We start from the raw sequence: 25203 nt of genomic DNA on the forward strand, positions 1-25203 counted from the left end.
GTCTTACTCAATTAGGCAAATATTTCACATACAGGATATGACACACAGCAAGCTTCCTACATAAAAATCTTTCTCTTTATTCAAAGTAATTTACATAAGAATAATTTATCAAACAGTTATCATGACTGTCATTTAGATAAAGAATTGCATTGATGAATCTCTTCCCTTGAAAATTAAAGCCCTTTGCTCTGATTACTGTTCTCAACAAATCATGGTGTTTACTGAGCACTTGGAAAGAAATGTGAAACTTGATGAACTAAAATATATTTGTGAAAATATCAAATCCCTTCTATTTATTAATAATAGTAGAGATTTGAAGGAAAAATATAAACATAAAAATTTATTTCTAAAATGGGCTTTCCCTTGCATAAATCTTGCATTTCACCGGGATTGCTGTTTTGCCAGTTAAATACAATGAAGAGAGAAAAGCATACGAGAACTGAGGGTAGAACCAAGGGAATGGTTACAATAATGGGCCATGAAATCTAAAGTGGGACTATGAAGGTTGAGATACACGTTTAAAAGGCTGTAGTATCAATGAGTCCTGGTGTGCACTACAGAATTTTGTCCTAAAGATACCAAAGAAAATGGGGTGGTTAGAAGCAGTACTTGGAGAGTCAGAGAGCTGAAATTAAGATTCTGGGGAAGTTACATTTATTGGTAATTGCAAGGAGTATAACATGAGTATCAGAGGGCATGGCTGAAAAAGAATGATAAAGGCAAGATCACAGGAGGAATGAAAATTAAAAAAACAGAAGCTGGAATCTTGGATCATCAAAGTTGATATTAAAATCACCTAAGAATGGGGCTTCCCTGGTGGCACAGTGGTTAAGAATCCTCCTGCCAATGCAGGGGACACGGGTTCGAGCCCTGGTCCGGGAAGATCCCACATGCTGCGGAGCAACTAAGCCTGTGCGCCACAACTAACTAAGCCTGCGCTCTAGAGCCCATGAGCCACAACTACTGAAGCCTGTGCGCCCAGAGCCCATGCTCCGCAGCAAGAGAAGTCACTGCAATGAGAAGCCGATGTGCTGCAACGAAGAGTAGCCCCCTCTCACTGCAACTAGAGAAAGCCCACAAGCAGCAATAAAGACCCAACACAGCCAAAAATAAATACAAATAAAATAAATAAATTAAAAATCACCTAAGAATTACAAAAGATGCAGTTGACTGAATGACAGAAGGTCAGGACCTAAAACCTTCAAAGATTGCCACTGCAGTAGAAAGAGCTCTCCAGATGCCTCCAACAGCTGGAGGAGAGGGGTAAATTAGTCCAAGACCATGTATTTCACAGTTTGGGTGGGGGACATTTTAGGGAGAAGGAAAAAATGGTTTGGAAGTGAAAATGAGTGAGAAGGAAGACATCCCTACCTCTAGGCACAATGCTATGAGGGTTACAAGGGAAGAACTACCTGAGGAGGCTACAGGGGAAGCAGTGCCTTTGGGGAAACACCAGGTTTCAGAACAAGAAGATACTGTCGAACAGCATGGAGGTTCCTTAAAAAACTACAAATAGAACTACCATATGACCCAGCAATCCCACTGCTGGGCATATACCCTGAGAAAAACCCCTCAAAAAGAGTCATGTACCAAAATGTTCATTGCAGCTCTATTTACAATAGCCCGGAGATGGAAACAACCTAAGTGTCCACCATCGGATGAACGGATAAAGAAGATGTGGCCCATATATACAATGGAATATTACTAAGCCATAAAAAGAAACGAAGTTGAGCTATTTGTAATGAGGTGGATAGACCTAGAGTCTGTCATACAGAGTGAAGTAAGTCAGAAAGAGAAAGACAAATACCATATGCTAACACATATATATGGAATTTAAGAAAAAAAAATGTCATGAAGAACCTAGGGGTAAGACAGGAATAAAGACACAGACCTACTAGAGAATGGACTTGAGGATATGGGGATGGGGAAGGGTAAGCTGTGACAAAGCGAGAGAGTGACATGGACATATATACACTACCAAACGTAAAATAGATAGCTAGTGGGAAGCAGCCGCATAGCACAGGGAGATCAGCTCAGTGCTTTGTGACCGCCTGGAGGGGTGGGACAGGGAGGGTGGGAGGGAGGTAGACGTAAGAGGGAAGACACATGGGAACATATGTATATGTATAACTGATTCACTTTGTTATAAAGCAGAAACTAACACACCATTGTAAAGCAATTATACTCCAATAAGGATGTTAAAAAAGAAAAAAAAAGATACTGTCCACAGTGTGGGTTATGGATAGAGGAATTTTTCTCATGATTGCCAGTCACATTCAAAGAGAGCATGCCATGATCCTGTCTTTATTTGAAATGTTGATATTTTGTTCATTGTGGAGTTTGGGGCATTAATTTTTACTTTTTAGTGCATTAAAGGAGTTCCCTGGTGGCCTAATGGTTAGGATTCTGAGCTTTCACTGCCGTGGCCCAGGTTCAATCCCTGGGCAGGGAACTGGAAATCCCGCAAGCCATGTGAAACAGCCAACAATAAATAAATAAAGACAAAATGGTTATATTTTTTAAAAATAGTGCATTAAAATATTATTTATCTTGCTTCCTGATTGCCTTACTTGCCTCACCGTTGTCCCAACCCCGAGGTCAATCAATTAAAAAATCAGACACTGATAATGAATAAAAGCTGTGGTACATTCAATGGATTACCTAGCACTAAAAAGAAAGAAGCTATCAAACTATGAAAAGACATGGAGGAATCTTAGTTGAACATTACTTAGTGAAAGAAGCCAGCGTGAAAATACATGTATGATTCTAACTACATGACATTCTGGAAAAGGCAAAACTATGGCGACAGTAAAAAGACCAGTGGTTACCAGGGGTTGGGGGAAGGAGGGATGAAGAGGAAGCAAATAGAGGATTTGGCGGGCAGTGAAATGATTCTATATGATACTGTAATGGTGAATACATGTCATTATACATTTGTCCAAACCCATAGAATGTACACCACCAAGAGTGGACCTTAAGGTCAACTATGGACTTTGGGTGATAATCACGTGACGATGTAGGTTCATCAATTGAAATGTACTACTATTCTGCTGGGGGATGTTGAGAAAGGGGGAGAAGCTATGTATGAGTCAGGGAAGGGGGTACTCAGTAAATCTTTGCACCCTCCTCTCCATTTTGCCACAAACCTAAAACCGCTCTAAAAAAATAAAACGCTCATCAGTGTAGTATAAGGCAAATTCAATGAGGAGGTACATGCTATGAAAACACACAAAAAAGGATATCTAAATCAGATCCTGGGCGGGTACTGAGAAAGTTATTCTTCCAAAACACTTGCCAGTAACTTAGCTCTAAATGGAAACAGTTCCTTCCCTTTATTTTATTTTGTTCTTAAATATGTTAACTCTTCAATGCATGCATTTCAGCCATAGATAATGCTCAACTTGAAATGCCACTAAAATTTAATATCCCCAGGGTTTTTTCCTATATGATGAAAGGTGAAGAGTGGCTTTTTGTGCAGCAATATAATTCTCCCACCACCTCTCCTTGTTTATTATATCACAAAGTACAGCACTCATGAGTCATAAACTTTATGACACTAGAGAGCTTGCCATGAGGGACACAACATTATGTGCAGTAAAGTGTGCGTTACTATATTTTTCTAAAGGGGTTCTATCTGCCACTTCACAGAAATATCACCCTGCTGAAGATTTTCTCAGGAGTTTTGCTTTCTATTAAAAAAACTCCTACAGGCACAGTCAAGTCATATTTTCTTCTTTTTAATTTAAAACCAAAAAGCTATCTGTAGGGTACAAATTGATAAGTTAAAAAAAAAAAAAAGGTCTCTTGCTCATGATGTGCTCCATCTTCAGTGTCCTAAGGTATTGCACCAATAATATCTGGTACAACAGAGCAGTAACTTATTCGGTGGATAATTTTCTAGCAGATAGAATTGCATACAGACCAGTTAAGATCAGTGAAGGTCACCAGAGAGCTTCACGAGGTGATCAGCCAAACACAAAATTCCCTTCCAGTTCCCACCCGGAAATCTAGGACATATGTGTTATTTACTGTGCTGCAACTCCTCTCTCCAGAACGTGGACAATGATGATTGTTAATAGGCAGTTGGAGGAGATTATAAAATCTGAACCACGTGACTCCCACACGTAGTTTGCCTACTGCCTTAACAATGGAAACGGAAGTGGCAACTTCCATGCTTCCAGCCACTTTTTTTTTTTTTTTTTGTGGTACGCAGGCCTCTCACTGCTGTGGCCTCTCCCGCTGCGGAGCACAGGCTCCGGACCCACAGGCCCAGCGGCCATGGCTCACGGGCCCAGCCGCTGCGCAGCATGTGGGATCTTCCCGGACCAGGACACGAACCCGCGTCCCCTGCATCGGCAGGCGGACTCTCAACCACTGCGCCACCAGGGGAGCCCCCCAGCCACTTTTATCCTGAGACAAGGAGTTATTAATTCGACTTTGCCAAAGAGTATAAAAATTTGCTGTTCTCAATTCAGGAGATGTATTTTAAACAGGGGAGGAACACCAAACATTAAAGTGACAAAACTTCCTCTGAAGCACATCTAGTCCCAGTTAATCACAGTGATTACCACATGCACAAGAAACCTCCAAGTCAGAAAGCAAAAACCAGAACACAAAAACACAACAAAAAACATACTGAAGTTTCTGACAAAAATTCCGAGTACTAGATCTTATTTTTTATTAAGCAGCTCCAGTATATCACCAGAGACAAATAAGCGTTTTTGTGTTATGAGACAAATAAGCATCTTATGTTGAAAAAGTAGCATAGTCTTCGGCAAGGATAAAAATTAAAGTAATTAGGCATGCAAATGTGCTCGTGGTTAGTTGAGTCCCTGACTTTTCACCATAATTAAGTATAAGCATAGCTCAATGTTTTACATTTTCTTTGTGCATCTGACATCCTAACATAGGAAATAAAGATATCTGAGATCCCTAACCTATTTAATTTGCATGTTTTCCAACACATGCAACTGCATGTATTGCTAACACAACAAGCATTGCTGATAATTTGCTAAAACAGCAGGCATTAGCAAAACCCAACTTTTATACAGCCCCCTTCCTTTTCTAAAATGTATCCTATGTGCATCCCAATTATGAGTGACTATTTTTTATTATTAAAAAATTTAGATGGCAACAGCTGTATTAAGAAACACTTAAAGCAGAAACAAATCCAGCTTGTGCCAGTTACTTGAAAGGCAAACTATCCTCAGTTCCTACAAACCTTCCTGAATTACACAGGCAGCCGCTGAAGAAATACACACCCTGTGCCCCAAACACACTCTTCTTAAGACCCTAACACCACACTTCAGATGCCCAGGCCCCGTAGGGTCTCCCATGTGGACAAACCTCCACTCACAGTGTAATAAATGTCAATCCTTCTCTCCCACTTCAGGAATGCTTTATTGTATTTATCGCAGTGCTCGTCATGTTGGGGTTAGGTACACACGTGCACCACCTCCCCAGCGAAAATACACTTTCCAAGGGCAGGAAACACAATTTCCTCCTCCTTCTGTTGCTCCACCTTCATTAACGTTGGTTTAAGGTGATCAGGAGGCTGCCAACATGCCTGCCCCTCTCTGCAGCGCTCTAGCCCCCCCGCCCTCTGGAAGAGCACTCATTAGTGACCATATTGTAACTCTGCAGCTCGGGCCCCATAGCTGGTTACAGCCTGAGGAAAGCACACTGAGGACAGCATTCTCCTTCCTCGAGAGTTGTGAACTAACACATCCAGGCTCTGGTTAGATGAGGGAGGATACACGGCTGGCAGGCAGGGTAAGTCATAGCCAGAGATGGTGCCTGTCAAAACCCGCAGGGGAATGGGAACTAGGCCTCTGGAAGAAGCAGGGAAATAAGAGGTACAGAGAGAGAAGCTAAGATGCGACAGCTGTGTACCCAAGACAGAGGTAGACAGCGGACAAGACAGGGACCACCTGAGCACCTCTAACGCCAGCGAGGCATGCCGCGTCTCCTTCAATAAGCCCCCTTTTAAACATAAGCTATTTTGGTAGCTTTATTTCCCTTCCGAATGAACAACACCCAAGAAAAACGCCCAGCTCAAAAGTTGGTTCACTAATGTTCCCTTCCCTGATCACTTCAACCTCTGAATCCAAAGCATTTTATCCGATCGCTTGTATTTGATCACCGACCACTTTGCACCTCCTATTACACTGATGTGTCTTCCTGACCCGTTAGAACATACACTCCTTGAAGGCAGGGACAATATGATTCATATTTGTGTTCCCTCAATGGTGGTCAACACTGTGATAGCACAGTAAGTGCCTGATAAATAGGTAATGATTATTTCTTGCTAAGTTCAGTCCATTAGACATAGGGAAATTTAGTATATATTAAGCTCCCATTGGGTATTATCAATGTATCTCTTAAAAAAGATTATCTGAATAGTATGATATTATAGTTGGATTATAAGCTTTTGAGAAAAATAAGCACTCAGTGCCTTCTAATATTATTCTTCCAGTGATAATGATAATATTATCACTGGCAACTTTTACCAGTGATAACGTCTTATATAAAAAGCAATAGATTAATGTTAATAAATGTTAATAAATACACAGCTGAGGAAGATACTTAGGAAGATTAAAAGCCAAGCTCTCACTTAGGCTAAGGTGGCCCATCTGACTGGTCCAGGCATCTGTAACAAGCAGTTATTTTGGCCATACAAACATGTTTTATCTTTGAAAGCAAATCTATCTGTACATATATTTTTAAAAAAAATTTTAAGTGAACTGAAGAAATTTCAAATACTAACAACCAAGAGAGGTAGAGTAGAAACAATCTTAGATCCATATTAGAAGGTTGTAGTTGGTAACTTAATTGGTTTTCCTCACTACAGAAAACTACCTTAAAATTTGGTCACCATCAGAACATTTTCATTCTAAATTTTAAAAATCTAGAGTCACCCTTTCTCTCCCTCTCTCTCTCCCTCCCTCTTTCTCTCTCTCTCTCTCTCTCTGTCTATCCAAATTGAAAATATATTAATCTCAGACAAGATGACATTTAAGTTGTTAAATACACAAACCAAGAAAATACATGGATGATATTTAAGAAAGCCAAGAACATATAGGTATATATACAGAAATATAAAAAATATTTAAGACATATATTGTTAGAGTCCTACAAAAACTTTCCTTTATTTGCAACATTAAAGACAAACAGAAAAGTGAAAAAAAAAAAAAAGAAATATGTGGGCTTCCCTGGTGGCGCAGTGGTTGAGAGTCTGCCTGCCGATGCAGGAGACACGGGTTTGTGCCCCGGTCGGGGAAGATCCCACACGCCGCGAAGCGGCTAGGCCCGTGAGCCATGGCCGCTGAGCCTGCGCGTCCGGAGCCTGTGTTTCGCAACGGGAGAGGCCACAACAGTGAGAGGCCCGCGTACCGCAAAAAAAAAGGATAAACAGGGGAACCCTCGGAGTATCCTTTTGCAACAGGCCACCTGGGACAAGGGATTAATTCATTCCAAAAGTCATATTTACACACAACTAGATTCCAAATGACCAAGGATATTTCAAGAACACAAAATCAAATGTGGCTAATAAAAAGCTGTAAACAGAGTTAATGGTCAGGGTCATGGGAATTGCTCCTAATTCTGAAAAAATTTACTTACTGTTCTTTCTAGTCTTTCAACATTTAAAATCAATTTTTAATCAAATTCTCCAGTATATTCCTTTTTGAAAAAATATGCTAGAAATTATGTAGTGTTATTAAAATGGTGTTTTAAACATGTGAGTTAGAAGTCAATAAGTAACGTGTGTTCCTTTAGTTCATCTTAATCAATTTACAGCTGTGCAAAAGGGATAAGCAACACATCTATCTGCACAAGGGGCTTGCTAAAAATAATGTGGACTCTGAAGGAGGTAAGATAGAGAACTGGGATTCCAGACTTCTCAAAGAACAAGAGTGACTAGATTTTATAATTATTGGAGTGATAAGCACAGGGGGCATTCATTATACTATTCTTTCTACCTTTACATATGCTTGAAATTTTGAATTAAAAAGAGCTAAAAGTTAAAAAACTAGTCCAGTGGAAACAAAGTCAGACTTCTAAATTTACAAGTGAAAAAAAAATATAAACAAATCAAGATCTTAATTGTAAATGCATGATGGCACCTAGGTAGCATGTATGAACAAATACATGAAACAAAAAATCAAACTCTATAGTAAAATGGTATAGAGGTAGCCTAATCATAGGATATTTTCATCCTGTGAAAGTTTTACATATCCGTTTCTTTTCCAAAGAACATATCCAAGAGGAGTATAAAAAATATATATAATTGAAGGTTTATTATGTATCTGAATCATTGCAAATGTTTTATGTGTAGCAGGTCATGTAAACCTCTATCAGTTGATAATGGCTCCATTTCATAGAAGATGAAATTAATGAAGTCAGAACACAATAATGAAAGTAGGTGACATCTCTGTTACGGTTTATCACAGGAAATTAAATATATAGTCTCCTGTGCTATACAGTAGGACCTTGTTGTTTATCCATTCTATATATAATAATTTGCATCTGCTATTCCCAAACTCCCAATCCTTCCCTCCTCCACCCCCCTTCCCCTTGGCAACCACAAGTTTATTCTCTATGTCTGAGTCTGTTTCTGTTTTGTAGATAAGCTCATTTGTGTCATAATTTAGATTCCACACATCACTTTGCTGTACAGCAGAAATTGACACAGCATTGTAAATCAACTATACTTCAATAAAATAAATTAAAAAAAGAAAATTTATCATAAACTTTAAAAAAAAGTAGATGATAGCTCTGAACACTCAAAGAGTGTATTAATTCTAAGTTCTAAACTACTTCCACTTCAGAGTCTAAGCCAAAACAAAGCATGGGCTAAACAATATATTTTTGTTTCTGGATTAAAATAACATAGTCTCTCCTTTAAAATTTTCTGGAACACAAAGAAAAATAATATCTTAAATTGTTTCTCAACATAAATTCTTGTAATAATGAGAGATATTGAAGACAATATCTAATTTAATTGAGAAAGAGAACTGGAAACTGAAGTTGTTCTCTGATTACAATGTTTTTTTTAATTTATTTTATTTAATTTATTTATTTTTGGCTGCATTGGGTCTTCGTTGCTGCATGCAGGCTTTCTCTAGTTGCGGTGAGGGGGGCCACTCTTCGTTGTGGTGAGCGGGCTTCTCACTGCAGTGGCTTCTCTTGTTGCAAAGCATGGGCTCTAGGTGTGTGCGTTTCAGCAGTTGTGGCATGCGGGCTCAGTAGTTGTGGCTCGCGGGCTGTAGAGCACAGGCTCAGTAAATGTGACACATGGGCTTAGTTGCTCCGCGGCATTCCCGGACGAGGGTTTGAAGCCATGTCCCCTGCGTTGGCAGGCGGATTCTTAACCACTGCGCCACCAGGGGAGCCCTCAGATTACAATTTAATGAGGTGCTGGGAAGCAAGATGCAGCTGATGAAACACCAGTGCAATAATGGAAAGTACGTGCAGTGCTGTGTTTTCACAATGATGACCTTATCTAAGAGCAAGGCACAGAAAATGTTTCAGGGCACCAGCCTATTTCCCAATAACGTGGCCCAAGTCTGTTTCTGACATTGTATGTAAATATATTGTCATATGCATACATTCATACTTAGAATTGGAAAATATTGTGCAAGAACTTTGTACGACATGTAAGTCAGTCATACCAACGTGCTGAATGTAAAGACAAATGAGGAAGGTACGGACACCAAAATAAATAGGACAGGACATGAATGTGAAAACACAAACAGATGTGTCCACGTACAGCCAAGATCCTCATTCTCTCTCTGTCAATTTATGTCTAATTTTCTAATTTTTAAAATGTCAAATCTATTGTTAATCAAGTATACTCCAATATAAAATAAAAATAAAAAAAGATATATAAAAAAACAAACTTTAAAAAATGTCCAATCTATACAAGATTATTTGTTATTTGTACCTCAATAAAGCTAAAAAGAAAAATATATTACGGGAAAAACATTTTAAATAAATAAATAAGGCGGCAAATATAAAAGTCCGTAGTGTTACTGCAAATATGTAATAACTGAGTATGCATTTAGGAAAGAGCTAGACAGTAACAAGGACAAATGTTAAATCAAACATTAATCTCATTAAATGAAAACTGTGTGGGAAAAAATATCCAAACTGGTTTCATCTCTTTTACCTCTGAATCCTATGGTTTATGCAAGCAATCCTTATAAGCATACAGACCAATAATGCAGAAAATATATCTGTACTCGTGGATAGATAGCTGGATACCTCTACTTAAAATTTTTCACTTAATATGAATTTTTGCATCTTTCAAATACCAAAACTACAATGCATAGGTGCCTGTCATCTATGGGTCAATTTTAAGCTCACAAATGTAGACGGCACACAGAGCAAAATAATAATGGCCAAGAATGTTCCACAGCTTCTACCATAGTAGTGTGTCTATGATATGCCCTCAAAGTTGGTTAGATTAAAAGGATCTCATGTTGTTATTTTTTAAATTAATTTTAACTTCACATCACTATAGAATGAAGGTAGGCAGGGTCTCATCTGGGAGTCCCTGTCATGTTATATATTTTAGAGTAGACAGCTGGGCAAAGGAAATGGCTTTGTTTTAACTCATCAGCTTTTGTTTGGTCCAGGCACTGGTGTGCTTTGTTCGGCAATCCCGTTAACTTATAGACAAAACAACTGTTCATTTAGAGCAAGAAGGTTAAAGAAACGGAAAACACATACTGTTAACTGTGGAAAAGAAAACACTTAGGAAAAAGAAAGTATACCCATAATCTAATAGAAAGACTAGAAGCAAAGCCACATTCACCTAAGTTTCCCAGCTGGAAATCTCTGCCAGCACTTGAGGCTTAACCTGTTCAAAGCTCCCTCCAGAGACTTGCTCCCAGTGTAAGTTAGCAGAGCCGTGGACACCTGCTCTAAGCCCCTGCCTCCCAGGATGTGTTCTGCATGTTAGGGATGCAGAGGGTTGAAGAGCCTGTGTTTTAAGTTCTCTCCTTAAAAGAAGAGGAAGAACAGTACTGGGACTTACCCAATTTCTCGTTGAACTGACCATATTTAACTTTTACAATACACTCTTGTGTGCTCCTATCATAAAAGGAGGACGTGGTCTAAGATTGGCTAGGCAGCTTTCCTGGACTGCTCAGGTGTCAAAGAGCAAAGGCTGCATCTGAATGAAGGTTTGATAGGGAAGCCCATGCTTTGCCTTCACTGCGCTTGACCCTAAGGGCTCCCTTATAACAGCATCTTGGGGTATCTCATATGTGCTCATCTATACAACAAGGATGGGCAGAATGATCTTTCCTATCCCTTTCACACTAGCATCTTGAGATTGGAATTCCCTTCTCTCCCCAATCCAGATCACCCTTAGATATAGGCTAATTTTTCCAAAAGTGTCTTGACCAGAAAGCACTCCTGCTAAAAACAATCCCATAGCCCTTACTCATCTCTAGAATTAGATCCCAAAACCCAGATTTACAATCAAGATCCTCTACTTTACAGCCCCATTCTACATTTTCAGTTTCCTAAATTCTTTTCTCAATTTATCTAATTGTGTGTTTAGAAGCTCCTATGAGACAAGAATGTTGTCTGGCCACTCAGCAACACCTGACACGAAATCTTATCTTGAATCAGGAAATATCTGCTCAATTTGCCTGAATTAAATTTGGGACAGAATAAAACTCTTCAGATGAAGAACTGAAGTATACTTCCAATATTTTCTTCTCTCAACCTAAAGCCTTTGGTTTAAATAAAACAATGTTGTTTTTCTTCCTTTTTAAACCTCATTTCATTCAAAAGAAAGAGGACAACAAAATCTAAAAATTCTAATTTTTCTTCCTAGGCTTTATAATGTATGTTTCAAGGGGAATATTATCCTAGTTTTGATCTACTTATAAGACTTCTAGGTTCCTTAGGCCAATACCTGGGTAATGTAACAGTTCATTAAGGCAAGTGGCCACCTTAGGCTGTTAAATGATGAATAATTTACATAGTTATTTTCAAGTTGTTTCTGCGACGGCAGCACTTTCTATATCTAGTATAGAATGAAGGAAAGGAACTTTTTTCTACCAAAGGACCACAGAGGACAATAATCGTCAAGGGAACATCTGTTGTCATCTATTACTGCACACAAACTATGCCAAAACTTAATAGCTTCAAACAGTAAGCATTTCTTATCTCACACAGTTTCTGGGCCTGAGGAGTCTGGAAGAGACTGAGCTCAGTGATCCCGTCTCTTACAAGGGTGCAGTCAAGATGTCAGCTGGGGCTGAGGTCAAACGAAGGCTTGACTAGGCTACAGGACCCACTTCCAAGTGGTTCGTTCATTGCCTGGCAAGCGAGTGCTGGCTGCTGGCAGAAGCACTGAGGTCCTCAGCACATGCACATCCCTACAGTGCTGCTTGAGTGTCCTCATGACATGGTGGCTGGCTTCCACCATAGCAAAAGTATGTAAGGTAGAAACCATGTGCTCTTTATGATCCAGCTTCAAATGTCATACACGTCATTTCTGTAATATCCTCCTGCACACTGCAGGAGGAGACTAAGGACTACGTGTGGATGCGAATACGAGGAGGGAGGCAAGCACTGTTGGGAGCCATCTTGGAGGTTAGCCACCACATAATAATTTAGAATTCCTCACAATTCTGTGAGTTGACTGAGTGATTCTTCACATGGTGTTGTCAGCTAGAGTACTGCAAGGAAGCCTGCAAAGTCCATCCTGGCCTTGCATACGTGTCTGGTGCTGGCAGCTGCCTGGGAGCTCAGGTAGGGCTATTGAATGAGGGTCTCCATTCTCTTCTACTTGGGCGTCTCCACATGGCTGCCTTCCCAGAGTGCAAAAGGAGACACTTCTAGGCCGAATTAAGGCTTAGACCCAGAACTAAACCAGCACCACTACCACTCTATTCTACTGGTTAAAGCAAGTCTCATGTCCAACCAAGATTGAAGGGGAGGTTGTAACTGCTAGAAAACATAATTCATCAACAGTCAACAGTAGAACATATTAACACAGGGTCACATAAAGAACCATCTAGGGCTGCTTCCTGTTTTCAGGAAGTGTACTTAGTGATCATTTAGTACATTTAACTGAATATTTAAGGCCCTGCTACATGTTTATCACTCTACTATTGAGCATTATCATGGCACCTACATCTCAAATGGGTCAAAATAAACTGAGGGCAAATTTGGACTGAGGGCCAGCAACCCCTAACTCTTGCTTAAAAGTTTCTTTAGGATTCTATCAATGGAAAGAAATAGTCTCTGCAGGAGGAGACCACAAGGCCATTTCAGGAGAGGTTCTTTCAGTGTAGAGAGCAGGGCAGAACATCTGCCCGATTCACTTCCAATCTCTGTGCCAACAACAGGCTGTCCACAAGCAGTTACTAAATGACAAACCACATGCTCTGAGTCAGAGCCGAGTGTTGCATAAAATGCTTTGTAAAGCATGATCTCTACAAACAGTAATTCTCAGTGACACTTTAGGCCTAAAATCCTTTTGCCCAAAGGAGCGAAAGTAAGTCCTAGTCTTAGCTCAGGCTGCCATAACAAATTACCGTAGACCAGGTGGCTTAAATAACAGGAATTTATTTTCTCACAGTTCTGGAGGCTGGAAGTCTAAGATAAGGGTACCAGCATGGTTGGGTTCTGGTGAAGGTTCTCTTCCTGGCTTGCAGATTGCCACCTTCTCTCTAGGTTCTCACATTTTTTGTGTGAACAGTCAGAGAAAGCAAACTGTGCAAGCTCTCTGGTGTCTTTTCTTATAAGGGCACTAATCCCATCACAAAGCCCCCATCGTCATAACCTCATCTAACCTTGATTACCTACCAAAGGCTCCATCTCCAAATACCATCCCATTGGACCTTAAAGCTTCACCATATGAATTTTGGGAAAGACACAAACGTTAAGTTTATAGCAGTCCTCAATACACATTTGATGAAAAAAAAAAAAAGAAAGAATAGTGCTGACTGTGCTAATAAAAAAATGTAAAGAACATTTTTATATTTCAAATATGCAAGTATTTGAATGATGACTGGGCAAAAACATAACTATTATGATTGGGGAACAGGAGGGAATTTATGGGTACCAAGAATGTGTATGCTATGAGATAAAACGCTGATTACACAAACCTAAGTTTCAAACTATCTTCCCAATCAAACTTTATACGGGCTTTATAAGAGCAAAGGTAAAAGACTCGATTTTTACTTTTTTCTCCCTAATCTTGCCCTTGACCAACAATAGGACCAAAGAAATCAGGAGGCAAAAATGCCAACATTAATAATAACAACAAAACAACCAACAGCAGGGAATACAAACTGAGAGGAACATGAAACTATGAAAGATATGGACTAGATAATTCACTATCAAAAAAAAATATTTGACACATCATATTAAGCTAAGCACCAACAGATACGATGTGCAGCTATACAAGTGAGTTAAATTGGTTAGCAAAAGGTCAAAAAGAGGTCACGGTCATGAGTTCAGTTGGTTTCATTCTGTCCTAGGACCACAGACTGCTCATAGCTGCCTCTCTGACTCAGACAGCTGTCTCTAAAACATCTGTGTTTTGGTCACAAGAGGGACTGAGAACATAAAGAAAAAAATGATTCATCACTATTGAGAGAAAGTAATCAGTAAATGAATAGCACTGTAAATGGTGACAGTAATGGGTTTTGTACATTTAAAAAAAAGGGAATTTGCACAATGATGCCAGAATATAGTGGATAAACATCTTCATGGTGCTGAACAAAAATACTTGTCAACCTGGAATTCTATACATAACTAAACTATTGTTCAATAAGAACAACTTCTGGAAATAACTAAGTAAGATGGCAGGCACCCAAAAAAATAGAGGAATTAAAATAAACATTATGGGACTAGAGATGCTTTGGTGAAAGGATTTGCTGTAAACACTGAATCCAGTTAAAGACAGAACCTACGACTGTGAGAATTATGACAATAGAACTGACCATAATATTGAACTTCAAAAATATAAAAATAATATAGCTTACAAAATCTGTGAGAAGGGGAGTTGGAAAAATTACGAACATTATTTTCTTTGGCTTTCTTAGCAGGGAGTCAATTAACTGTCTAAAATAAAAATATGGAGCTAAAAGAAAATAAAGGAAAATAAACATTTTCCAATAACACACACAAAAATTCAATCCTACAAATGAAACTATTATTTCTAATTATAAAAGAAAAATTTTAGACTACCTACAAAGTGGAAAGTGGCAGAAAGACCCTAAAATATCAATAAGCAATGTTCTAGATAGTTTAGGATGCACCATTCAATAGAAAAAGTTGAACACTGTTTAAACGTTCTGAGTGAATACCTCTCCAACACCCACCCCCCAATACCTTCCCCAAAGCTGGTTAAAGTCATGATGTGAATTCCCTCAGCTACCTACTCTCCAACCTATAAAACTTTTAAAAGGCACTGTGTGTTTCTAAGCCCATTGTGTTGGGCTTTGGTCATTATTCTATTTTGCCCCCATGCCACTCTTCAACTTTTTTCTGGCAAGAGCTCCTCTCCCCACACCAGTTGGCTCTGGTTGGGATGCCAAACAAGCCATACACCCTCATGACCAAGGTGGGCCAGTCCCAGTACATACTGAGTCCTTGTGGATATGGTGACTAGTCCAAAGATAGATGGGTGACTGAAAGCAGGACCAACGAGAACCCTATCTGGGAATTAGAATGCACACTGGCAGAATGGGGTTGGAAATCCAAACTGGAACAACAAACTCCCAGAGTTACCATCTTCCCTGGCCTCCTAAAGGAAGCCATCTTTGCAGGAGAAAATGAGGTGAACATAAAGGAGAAAGGATAAGCGGAAAACAAGAGACCCCAACAGAGAAATTCCAGGCAGCACTGAGTCTCAGTTTTGATATCTGAGGACCCAGTTACTGGTTGCCTTTTTTAAAATTCTGTAAGCTATACCTACCCCAAGATCCTCTCCATCAATGGGAGAAAATATTCTCCATGTACGAGTAGATTTCAATCACCTGACAACATAAACTGCCTAATTAACCCACCCTGACTATTTCCCCATCTTTTATTCTCTTTTCTAAGACTCAGCCAGTCACTAGTTTTCTTATGATGGATCTACCCTTCCTACAGTTTAGTGTAAGCTTCCCTCAGTTAAAGTTCCTTCCCTTTAAAAACAAAGCCCAACAGAAAACAAAGCCTTTCCCTTTTCCATGAATTGCCCACAGGCTCTTTGCCTCTTGGACTTTCCTCAGAGAGACCACAGATGGCATCAACACCCATACATGTTATTCTTCCTGGAACCTACTGTAATTTGACTCTTCCCATGCTATTCCCTTGAAATTTCTATCTTAAAGATCAATAATGAACTTTTATTTGCCAAATTAGGAGACTGTTTTATTATTAAAAATATCCATAATTCAGAAAGGGGCAAAAGAGATTATGTACTGGGTATTCTAGCAGTGAAATGCAGGTGTTGTCTTCCAGAGCCTGGGGTGGTAGGGGAAAAGATGACCTGATTAAACAGGGTATGTTCTTCTGATTGACTCTCTATAGGCTACTTTACAACCCTGTAGGAGTAGATACTGTAGATACCTGATAGCAATGCAAATGTTTTCTGTCTCATGCAATGCAGATCAGATAATTCCTGTTCACAGCCACGTGAATGAAGTTTGTTGAAAAAGGATTTAAATCTCTTCAAGTCAAACTGGTTAACATCTTACAGGTTACCTCATCAATTAATGAATTGAGTAAAAGTTTTGATACGCATTCATTTTGCAAGGCAGTCATGAGTTGCCTTGTCAAAAATTATACTTCAGTCACTTCTGTCTGCATCACACTTGCACTCTCATCATCACCCAGAGATACAAGTCTGAAGGAGGAAGAGAGAACCACTGGACTCTAGAAAAGTATTCATATAATCATCTTGCACTAAAATATTTTTAATGAAAGACGTATTTAAAAGGCCCCAAATAAGCCTCTCTAACTCCCAAGCACCAGTAAAATTCTGGGGGAAGGTCTGGAGGGACTCTTCACTTCCACTTCCCTCTCCCACTTGCTAGATCATGGGATCTAAGACCCTTACAGCCCAGAGTCACTGGTGGAATGGGGCGGGGCAGGACAGCAACAGTGTTCAATGGAAATATAATATAATGGAAACATAATGCCAGTGTAATGTTAAATTCCACAGTAGCTACACTGAAAAGTAAAAAGACACAGTTGAAATTCATTTTAATAACATACATATTCACAAGTTAGTAACATATACATGATGTTTACAACAGTATATACAAAATATTATCATTCCAATATGCAATCAATATGAAATTATTGATGTGATTATTTTATAGTCTTTCTTCATGTAAATCTTTGAATAGGGTATTTATTGACATCTTACACTTATAGCACACATTATAGCCACAATGCAGGCACTCGACAGCCATGTGCCGCTAGTGGCTACTGCCCTGGACAGCTCCAGAGTAGAGGCTCCAGTTGGGTCCCAGGGAACTGAGAAACTAGATATAAGGTCAGAGTGACAAAGCAAGAGGGTGGCTTTTGTTTTTGTTTATTTTTTTCAGGGTCAGAGTGCTCATATTGACCAGCCTTCTGACTCAGCCCTTCATGATGATTCACAATAAAGTGGTAATTGATAAGTTTATTTATTTTTTTTAATTTAAAATTAATTCTTATTGGAATATTGTTGATTTACAATGTTGTGTTAGTGTCTGCTGTACAGCATAGTGAATCAGTTATACATATACATATATCCACTCTTTAGAGTGGATATATGTATATGTATCTTTGGATACATATACATCGAATATGTGATTCTATAGAATCAATCTTTAGATTCTATTCCCATATAGGTCATTACAGAGTACTGAGTAGAATTCCCTGTGCTATACAGTACGTTCTTATTAGAGGGTGACTTTTGGAAATGCTAATGTACAGTCATTCTCTTTCTTTTAAAATAATAAACACCTTCCATGACACATCCTGGTGTTACAGAATAGAGATCAAATTCATTAAAAGGGTCCACAAGGCCTGATGGTCTGGCCCTTTCTTAACTTCTCTAGCCTAATGTTTGTCTAATCCATCTTAAGACTCTGGCCTGTTGTGTATCATTGTACAAGACCTCAGTGGGTGGTAAACTGAGATAGGCAGATATAACCAGAATTTCAAGACAAAGGAGAAACAACCAAAGGGCTCACTTTCCTCCCCCTACCTCCACCCCATGGTCACCAACAATCTGGCAATGGCTGGGACTACGAAGAACCACTCTGTGGCTTATCCCTGGGACAAACAACAGACTAAAACAGGAAGCGAAGTTACCCAGTCATTAGTGGGATCTCTAAGTGGAGTGGGAATAGGGTTGTTCTCAGGGTCATGAAGAGTAATTTTTCTAGAATCATCATACAAATGTAAAAACATCTGATTATTCATGACTGACACTGAAGAAAAACTTAGATGCCAACTACGATATATACATCAAAATAGCCATTCAACAGAAAATTATGTGGTCAATGTCATTAAGGAAATTTGAGTTGTAGCCTTTAAAAAAATTTATTTAACATTCAGAATGCATAATCTGCATGTGTATCCAGATAAGTAAAATGGTATCAAAAACCTAAAAGCATGCATGCACAGAGTTCCAATTTACCAACTCATAACTCATCTACAAAACTGTACTAGAGGAACTCTTCAATAGAATGTGAATATTATTTCCAAAAATGTATATTTTAGAAATGTCATATCCAGGCAAAAGTGAATTTATTAACAGTCCCTATATAATAAATGTTTTTTAAAATAATATAAAGGATGCCAATATTAGTGATTTCTACTTAAACATGAAGAATTATCTTTTCACATCATAGTTCATACTCCTTCAAGACAGAAGTTACTTGATATGCAATATATTGTGATAATGCAAATGCTTCTTTGCTTCTCAAAACACAGGAGTTAGAATTTAGATTGTCCTTTCTTATAGTGCTACCAATAAAAAAAAAAAATACATGTGGGCATATATGTATATGTTAAAAATATATATATATATACACACACACACACAGATATATATTTCATTAAACACTCATTTTGGATCCAACAGGGCTAAAGAAAATTTTCTTGTACATAAAAGATTACAACAAAGGAAATGTTGCCAGGTTATCCATTGTTTATGTAGGGTAAGAAATTTTGCTTTGCCAAGAGGTGTAAGACTAATTCCTTTAAATGTTCTTAAAACACAAAAAGCCACATATTGTAGGAATATATAACTGTCTAGAAATGTGGGACAAAATGCCTTGGACTCCAGTTATTTTAAACTGAATTAATTTTTAAAAAAACCCTATACAATAATAGCAAGAAAACTAGGAGAAATTACACAAAGGCTGAAGATCTCTACAAATGGCAAGGGGGTGATTTCCAGGATCTAAAAGTTATATTAAAAATACAGAACAGTGCTTATTGTAAGCTACCTTTTGTATAAGCAGAAGAAGGAAAAATATAAATTCTCTCTTTTTCAAGAAGGATAAATCAAGAATGATGAAAATATTTTTTAACAGAGGATGGATGGCAAGTGAGATTTCGGAGTGCAACTTCTTATTTCAATATTTTAACAATGTAAATGTTTTAGGTTTTCAAATCGTAAAAATAAGGAGAGAAAAACTAAAATTAAATATAAACAAATAAATGAACTAAAATATATCAAATTGGTAACATAGAGAAAATTAATTCTAGTCACTTTAATTTTATTTTTTTAAATTTTTTATTGGAGTATAGTTGATTTACAATGTTCTGTTACTTTCTGCTGTACAGCAAGGTGAATCAGTTATACATATACATATATCCGCTCTTTTTTAGATTATTTTCCCATACAGGCCATTACGGAGTACTGAGTAGAGTTCCCTGTGCTATACAGTAGGTCCTTATTAGTTACTCTATACAGTAGTGTGTATATGCCAATCCCAATCTCCCAATTCCTAGTTACTGTTAAACACAATACTTTGCATTAGCCACAGTGGGATATACTCTAAAGATAAAAGGAAGAGCCAAGGTATCTTAAACTTTACTCAGTTTTTTCTCGTTTTTATTTTAAATTAAAGTATATCTGACATACAAGATTATATTTCAGTTGGTTTATTGATGGTTATTATATGACATAATTTTTAAAATATTTATGCATACTGTAGGGTAAAGCAAGTAAATACATTAATGGTATGGTGAATCATTAGGAACCAAGACATTCACTGCAAGAGATAAAATACAAACGTAAAAGAAATTAAATTAAAAAAACGTGCATGTGACCCAACATGAACCGCTGGCCACCAGCGGAGACTTACTTCTTGGCAGTACTGCAGGATGCCCTCCTTGGTGCCAATGCAGGTTTTGGTCCCCGATGGATCTGACTCCCACTTGCCATTCTGCACGTTCATGTGCATGTTCAGTTTGCCACAGAACATGGCGACTTGCGGTTCTGCAAGCAGGCCAGCATTGCCATCAGTGGGCACCTGAAAAAGTAAGTTTTGGTTAGTTACAAAAATCCATAGCTCTGGGGTGGAGGCTGGGGGGAAGGGCTGTAAAGAGAAACGTGGCCTGGAGCAATGCCAAAAATAGTTCTATTCCTCCTAATTCTCAATTATGAATTCCTTTGGGTTAAGCATTATGTATGCTACAGACATCTCCAACCACATATAATACAGTGTTGGTTTTTTAACATTGAAATGAAGAAATTAGCAGTATTGAGAAGAATTTATTCATTGAAAAGCTTATACCTTTCCCCCATGGCAGATTTCATTGACAAGTTTATCCATTTTGCTTACTGCAAGGTCCTGACAATAAAATCAGATGTTTTTCTGAAATAAATAGAATCACTCTGGAGGAAACCATATTCTCATAATAACCTCCAAGTGACTCACACAAAGAACAATGCCAAGTCCCTGCATGGTGACCAGCTCTGTGAGTAATGCTGTATGTCACCTCCCAGAGCTGAGGGCATGGTATCAGTGGCGCTTTACTAATTAGCAAGTGACAACTTCATAACTTTTCAGACTGAAAAATTACTGTAGAATTTACCAAGCACAAACATGAATGAATATGTTGGCCATTCCATCAGTTTTCTCCAGAACATTCTCTGGTTATCACTCTGTCAGCTCTGAAGAGTACAGTAAGGTTGCTGGTGTCTCATCTCCTCAGCTACGCTGCAAAGAGGTGACAAGTCTCACCCAGGGTCCAGCAGAGCACCTACTGTGTAGCAAGCTCTCAACAGGTCTTAGCTATGACCACTGCAGGCAACACACCATTTTGCCAAAATAACTTTGAAATGGGTGCCGTTTTGTATTTCCAAACCCTTGTGCCCACCAGTATTACATTCATGTAAATATATACATATTTTTTTTGCCACACGGCACAGCTTGTGGGATCTTAGTTCCCCGACCAGGGACTGAACCCGGGCCCTAGGCAGTGAAAGAGCTGAGTCCTAACCACTGGACCACCAGGAAATTCCCCATATAAATATTTTTAAAAGGGAAAATGGAAGTTCTGAAATATCCATACTACCTCACTTAATAGCTCAAAAAGAAAAAAAAAATCAGCAAAAGATGAAAAATAAATCCACAGGAGTGCAAGTGTTATGCGAAACCAAGGTATCAAAAGACACGGTGGCAAAGTAATCCCTCCCTTGTTAAATCTAGCTTCGGAGGAAATGTGTGAGATCCATGCTAAGAAGAGTTAACTTCCAACAGAAGCCATTCATGCAGTGGAGAACTGGGTGATTCTATAATAACTTGTATCATTTCTAAAAATTGTTCACAGGAGGGAAAAAAACAACACTAAAATTACACCAAGAGATTTCAGTTAAAGAAATAGCTTCCTGACACTTCCCCCCACAGAAATGTAAAAATAGATCAAACATCTGTCCGTTCTAGTCATCATCATATATATTTTGTCCATAAATCCATAAGAGGATTTTTGTCCTTTAAAAAAAATAATCTTGTACTGAACCTAGCTGAGACCTATCATAGACCTGAGTGCAAAAGCTGCTGGCACAATCTCTAAAACCATGTTTCATGTAACATTTTCTGCATTTCTAGTTCTACTTTATATGGCATGTTTAGTAAAATTCTACCTCTCTGCTGCCAGATGTAACAAACAGCAGCTGAGGCCACAGTATCGGATCGTCAGCAGAATAGCTAGGACCCCTCAACTCCCCAGTTTGGGGCCTTGCCCACCACCTGCAATTTCCAAGCCAGAAACTGAGAGGCTCATTCTCCAAGAGATGCAAAGAAGCAGCCTAAGCAGAATGTTGCATAAACGTTAGTTTCACAGTTTTCCTGAGGGAATAAGAGAAAATTCAATGCTTTGATCCTCAAAATCAGAATATAAATTTTATCCATTTTACTGAAGTAAGTAATAAGATAATAACATTGCGAAAAAGTCAAATAATGATCAGATACCTATAGATAAGGCCCTATCTTAGATGCAATGAAGGACATAAAATACATTTATAATATATAGATAAATATATAAAATTTATTAATGTACTTGTTTATAAAATATGGGCTTTGCCCATGTTTTAAATTCCATTATCGAGGAATTTAAAATCTAATAATGAAATCACCATTGCATTCCCCATTGCACTTTATTCTGCTCAAATTTATTCCTGTCCCAAAGATTTCCAGTCTTAGAATCTTGGGGCCTTATCCCTAACTGAACAGAGGGACTAATGACCCTTTACCACTGTTGGTATTTATTTTGCTGAATAAATTCTACCTCCACCATCTTAACATTTCTCTGTACCTCTGACTCTCCACAGTGTGTTCCATAGTTACTATCTCCTTGTCTATGCAAAGGCCCTTCATTATATCCTCCCCTCAAGGAACAATGAAGTACCAATTTCTCTTCCCCATGGTAGCCAGCTTCCATGATGACCCCTAATGGTCCCTACTCCCTAGATTCATGCTCTCGTCACGGCCATCCCATAATGTATCAAGATTTGTCTGTAGCAACAAATAAAATAGGGCAAAAATATGTGTTTTCCAAGGCATGGTCATTAAGGGCACTAGGGTTTCTTCCTTGCTCTCTGGGATCACTTGCTGTGGAGGAGGTCAGTTGCCATGTTGTACAGACACTGAAGCAGTCCTGTGGAGAGGCCCAGGTGATGAGGAACCAAGGTCTCCTGTCAACAGCAATGTAAGTGAGCTGGGAAACATCCTACAGCCTCATCAGCCTTCATCTGATGGCAGCCCTGGCTGACATGACTGAAACCTCAAGAGAGACACTCCTAAATTCCCAACCCACAGAAACTGAGACAGTAAATGTTTGTTGTTTTAAACCATTAGGTTTGAGGTAACCTATTACACAGCAGTAGATATCCAATAAGTTCCTCCTTTTCTCCAGCTCCATAATACATCCACAAATAGGCTCTGATCTCCTCTACTGAAAGAAAGCAAATAGACAAAAATTACCTCATTCCATTCTGTTATCCTCTAGAGGAGGGTGTCAGCACATTTTCTATGTAAAAGGCCAGAGAGTAAATATTTTAGGTTTTGTGAACCCTACAGTCTCTTGTAACTAATCAACTCTGTTGCTGCTATGCAAAAGCAGCCTCAGACAATATGTGAAATGAGTGTGGCTACTTTACAATAAAATTTTCTTTACAAAACAGGCAGTAGGCCAGATCTGGCCAGTGGGCCATAGTTTGCCTGCCTCTGCTCTAGAGGAACTGTCATCTTCCCATTACTTCCAACAAATTCTAGCAGGTGGTGATTTAAACACTCACTGATACCACCTTCTTACCTGCTTCTCAGGACCCTTGCAGTTTGGTTTACATTCCTACCATCCGAACAATTTTCTCAAAGGTTACATACAACCTCCTGAGAAAGGAAAGCCTTTTTCTTCAATACCTGTCACTTTTCATTTTCTTTGCCATACATGAATTCTTCCTTGGAAGTCTTTTCCCTTGGCTTCTGTCGCAATCAACTACCCTGGCTCTCTTTATTTTCCTGAGTATCCCATTACTAACTCAAAATCCTTCAATTCCACAGCATAAGACATTCCTAAAGATTACGCCATTGCTTCTCTTTTACCTACTTTAAGAAGTCTTGGTGTTTGCATGCTTTTACCTCCTAGCTGCTGAGAGGCAACTCCAATATAACAACAGCAACAATAACAAATGACAGCGGCTAACATTTCTTCATTCAGTAAGTTTGAGTATGTAACACATTCTAGGCACTGATGTATTGGGTTGGCCCAATAGTTTTGGGGACAAAGCAGTAAGTCAGGCAAGTCCTTACCCTGACAATAAGATAACCGATCAGTTTGCTTGGATCTGAGGGGTTTCCAGGATGTGAGACTTTTAGTGCTAAAAATGGTAGACTCCCCAGCAAGCTGAGACAACTGGTCACCCTACCTGACAAACACATCAACTGTTTCTCGATTGTTTCCTAGCTTGACTTCTTAACATCTTTCTATTTCTTCCATTCTTCACTTTGTTATCCTTCTGTCTTCTTAACTTTACAGTTATTTTGATGCCATCTGTTTGTATGTTCCAACTACCAAATAGTGGTAATCTTTCTCCCATTCCCTTCAAATGAATTGATTATGGCCCTAATAAATTACTGGAAAACATCTTTAATTGCCTTATGATCTCTTCCTTTTGACAATGGGAGCTAAGACAAGAAAACAGATGCTTCAGTTCCTTTTGGATTTTCTACCAGATGAGATCTAATATTAACTTAAAAAAATAAGTATGATCATTAACATGACCTGTTTTCTTAGAATGGAGCTGTGTAATAGTTCAAACTTTGATTCCTCAATACTTAGGGTAACTTATTATGCTAGAAATTATAAAACTGGCTGTACGTATGTATCTGTTACATTTGACATTACAAGAGGCCCTTCACAAATAAATACTTCAATCACAAAGACATGTTTCTTGGGCAAAAATTCTTTCCCGAGCCAACACCAGATCAGAGTAAGGTGCTGGGAGATAACAGATTGAACCAGAAGCTTTTCTATTCTTAATGAAGCCCACCTGCAAAGAATTTCAGGTTTTAAGAAACATATCCCTGGCTCAGTTAATTAAAACAAGACAAACAACCCAGGATCCTTACTGGAATCAAATAACCCATTTAAGAAACAAAGCCTAGCTGCTAGGAGCAGCCCACTCCCTGGCATTCATCCAGAAGGAAACCATCACCAGCCAAGGTGGTCACA

At 38.7% G+C, this 25203-nt stretch overlaps 1 protein-coding gene across 7 annotated transcripts in view; it reads right to left on the bottom strand.

The window, feature by feature from the left end:
• Positions 1–25203, bottom strand: part of APP (amyloid beta precursor protein) — a 275416-nt gene that overhangs the window by 198179 nt on the left and 52034 nt on the right. For 6 of the 7 annotated variants that reach the window (XM_065876966.1, XM_065876968.1, XM_065876967.1 and 3 more), the window contains exon 2: positions 20331–20498. In XM_065876966.1, the coding sequence (XP_065733038.1) occupies positions 20331–20498 (168 nt within the window). Of the gene's footprint in view, positions 1–20330; positions 20499–25203 lie in introns of those variants that run through there. The other variant, XM_065876969.1, reaches the window with a different exon arrangement.

This window comes from Phocoena phocoena, chromosome 4 (assembly GCF_963924675.1).
Source record: "Phocoena phocoena chromosome 4, mPhoPho1.1, whole genome shotgun sequence".
Lineage (NCBI taxonomy): Eukaryota > Metazoa > Chordata > Mammalia > Artiodactyla > Phocoenidae > Phocoena > Phocoena phocoena.